Source organism: Zingiber officinale, chromosome 4A (genome assembly GCF_018446385.1).
Source record: "Zingiber officinale cultivar Zhangliang chromosome 4A, Zo_v1.1, whole genome shotgun sequence".
In the NCBI taxonomy this organism is placed as follows: domain Eukaryota; kingdom Viridiplantae; phylum Streptophyta; class Magnoliopsida; order Zingiberales; family Zingiberaceae; genus Zingiber; species Zingiber officinale.
The window spans coordinates 27,561,854-27,565,524 of NC_055992.1; the positions used below are offsets into that span (position 1 = coordinate 27,561,854).

General features: G+C 39.4%; 1 protein-coding gene across 1 annotated transcript; it reads right to left on the reverse strand.

Annotated features, from left to right (window-relative positions):
• Positions 1-495: 495 nt before the first annotated feature.
• LOC121969749 (protein G1-like5) lies at positions 496-1,906 on the reverse strand. The gene is made up of 2 exons (XM_042519982.1): positions 1,607-1,906; positions 496-1,506 (listed from the first exon to the last, which is right to left on the reverse strand). Exon 2 carries the CDS (start codon positions 1,433-1,435, stop codon positions 866-868), a length of 570 nt encoding a protein of 189 aa, XP_042375916.1. The 5' UTR covers positions 1,436-1,506; positions 1,607-1,906; the 3' UTR covers positions 496-865.
• Positions 1,907-3,671: the final 1,765 nt, after the last annotated feature.

Consider the following 3,671-nt stretch of genomic DNA (forward strand, 5'->3'; position numbering starts at 1 on the left):
AGAGAAATGCTGTATACCATGGAGCATCTAGTTTCTAACTATAGGATAATAGATGGTCTATATATATTTATATATATATATATCGCTCTTTAACTTTAAAAGGCAAAAATGAAACTGAATTGACAGACATATGAAGCACTTTAAAAACTTTTAACTCTAGGAAAAGTATCCAAATGTCAACTGTTAGTTGTCAATATTGTTTATATATAGATATATATATACCTCAGAATATATATATAGCAAATAAAGGGTAGTCATTTGGCTTTGCTAGTTATTCCCTATTAATAGGCAAACTATTAATAGGCAAACTCTTGAAGTGATTATCATGAGATATGTCGGTTAATGCATGCACTGTACTTGAGCAATGGACTCTTGACTCCAAGTACAGCACTCACTTCCCTACTTCACTTTTGATGGCCATACTCATCAATACATCCACAGCTATCAATACTCACTCCTCCATCTCCGCAAAAAGATAAGATAAAAACAAAAGAGTTGAAATAATTCGAAGATATATAGAGTAAAATCTCATTAATTAGATAGTACAGATTTATATATGGAGCAGGAAGCATAAGTTCCAAGGCTAAAAACAGCATATATCCTATGAGAACTGATGATACTAAACAGGAAAACTTAAGAAGACAGCTAAAATATATATTTAGATGGATCAACGACCAAATCTTCTCTCAGTTTTAATATTCCTATATCATAAAATAGTAGCTAGGTACGCATTTGATCCATTAAGTTTAAAATTATATATCTACTTGAGGCATGATGAGGAAGAACCAAAGGTAACTAATTAACCAAGCAACTCACACATGATATATATATATATAATAATTAACCATCATCATCAATATACTGATCATGGAGGAAGGGGAGGTTGGCGCTGATCTAGGTGCTCCGTCGGAGGACGCGGCGGCTTCTTGCGCTTTTTCTTTTCATAGCTGACACCACGGGCCTTGGACTGGAGGTCCCGGACCTCGCGGAGGTAAAGGCGGACGGCACGGGTGCCGAAGGGGTTGGTCTCCTGATTTCCGCCGTTCTCCTCGTAGGCGGCGCGGAGGCGGCCGACGAGGGCGTCGAGGGAGCCCCAGGCCTGGCGGAGCGGGCAGGGGCAGGGCGCCGGCGGGTAGGGGTGACCAAAGAACGGGCACCCCTGCACGTGCACCTTCGTCTTCCCGAACTGATCCAGGTACCGCAGGAACTCCAGCACGTGCGCGCCGCTGCACTTCGTCAACGACAGAGGCGGCCGGTGGTGCTTCAGGTACTGCCCGAACGTGTTCCAGTCCCGCCGCTTCTGCGACACATACCGACTCAGTGACGGAGACGACGACGACGACGACGACGCCGCCGCACTCACGCTGCCTCCGGCCGCCAAGTGTTCCTGTGGGTCTGAGTTGGGGCTCTCATCTGCCTTGGGTATCAACTCCATCGATTGAGAATTTTCTTGATGGTCTTACAATTGGTGGAGAAGGAGGAGGATTATAAGTCAGATGCATGGAGCTAGTTTGAATTTGGAGGAGAGAGAGATGAAGGGCAAAATTAAATTGGATATATGTTTATAAAATGTTTAAATATGGATTATTAAATGAACTTGGTTTACCTTTGGTGGCTGGAGATAGCAGATCTTCTGTCAGAAGCTCGAGGAAGGATTTTGGAAGTCCTAACACGCAGAGATCTGAGCGATTCAAGTGGAGAGGATCGAGTCTGTATATAAGGAGGGAAATGAGCGAGCGGAAGGTACGTAACTACTAGCTGATGAAGAGGAGGAGGAAGAGGAGGAGAAGATCAGCTACCGCTTTTTCCTCTTTTACTTCCACCTGGTCATCAGAGGAGAGGAAGAGGAAGAGGAAATGGGGAAGAATGTTATGGTGTGCTTCTCTATGGGATTGTACGAATGAAAAGAGTGTGGAATAGGAGATCTAGACAGATAGATTAGGGTTTTTTATTTTTTTTTGGAAATGGAGACAAGTTGAAATGGTGGGATTAAAGTCGATGTGACAGATGACATTGGTCACTATTTATTTTGGCTCCTAGGTTTAAAGTGTGTATTAGATGATATGCCACCACCATTTAATACACCGTGGTCGAGGCTTGACTTGACAACAGTTTGTACTCGACTAGTTGATGCTCCAAGAAATATCAATTCTTATTGCAAGATTTTTTTTTTTTTATTTTTTAAACTGACGCTGGATATTTAATTTAGGCTAAATACCTTTTACATGTGTTTCCTATCAAATAGTATTTTACTTCTATGTATTTAAAAAATAATATTTAATCTTTTTTTAACTAAAAGTTAGATATGAAAAAACTTATAAAATAGTTGTCATTTTATTTTTTTTATCATTTTTCGATAATAATATCAAGAGGAAAAAAATATCTTGAATTAATTATTATATTATTTGATAAAAATTTTCATAAAATTCATACATGTATCAGTATAAATAATAGAAAAACAGTAATTCTGAAAAAGATAACCAGCTAAAAACTTGTTCCATCATTCTCACCCAATTAAAAAAAAATAGAATTCTAAATTGATGAACCATAATCAAATGTATATTGAGCAAAGTTCATCTTTAAAATCTCCTCCTCATCATCATATACGACATACAATAAAGTAGGAGTAAATTGTGTTGGTGCAGCGAGGCAGGCAAGATGAGGATGAATTGCCTACAAGAAAAAATAACTCCTTCTCGTTCTTTTGATTTGATTAATAGCATAATAAAAATAACAATATTAAAAGAAATAACAACTTAAAAAGAGTAGGTAAAAGGTCGGAGTTTTATTTGGTTACAACCTACGTGGTTGTTAATCCAATGTGTTGAAAAACACTAGAAGATATCCTTCATTGAAGGTGGAGAAGCATTTTACACATATTGACGGCTCAAGAATAAGTATGAAAGTTAATACAGAAGTTGTTGAATATTCCTAGCTCCAGAGGCCTTTTTATAGTTCTTGGAAAATCTTATCCATGGGTAGAAGACACCTTCAAAAGGGTTCAAGGAGCCTTCAAGTGGATAAAATTTTATTCACAACTCTATGGCAACAAACAGTCATTTGAGACTTGTACTGTTTACTAAAGGTGCATTCAAGCATTTGAATGCTCCTTCGTACTATTCATAGAAGGTGTCTTCCAATCTTTTGAAGGAATCTTCATACTATTCATAGAAGGCGTCTTCCAAACCTTTGAAGGTGCCTTCATACTATTCATCTGAAAATGGTTAACTCCCCTCGTTAACTATTTTTTTGCTCTGCTTGCTTGGTCGATGCTCTGGCCGTCCAGAATTAAGCTCGCCCGAACCCAACTCTGGCCTTTTCCTCGAGTAGTCTTCCTCCCCGGCTTCTCGTCCCTTGGACCACCGCGCACGCCCTTCTCGTCCACTGGTGTACTCTTCCGCAACATCTCGTCCTTCAGATGCACCGAGTCCGTCGACTCCCTTCCCGTGCCATCCTTCTCATTAGCTATGTCCTCCACTCGACTTTTTGTGTTCCTAATTTCCTGCACACTTAGACACAAGGATCAAATACAATATGACCTAACTGAACTTGGTTTACCACATCAAAACTACCCGGGGTACTTACAATCTCCTCCATTTTTGATGTGAATCAACCCAAGTTCAAGTTAGGGTGAAAAATGTAATAACATAACTAAAGTAGATAACAAATTG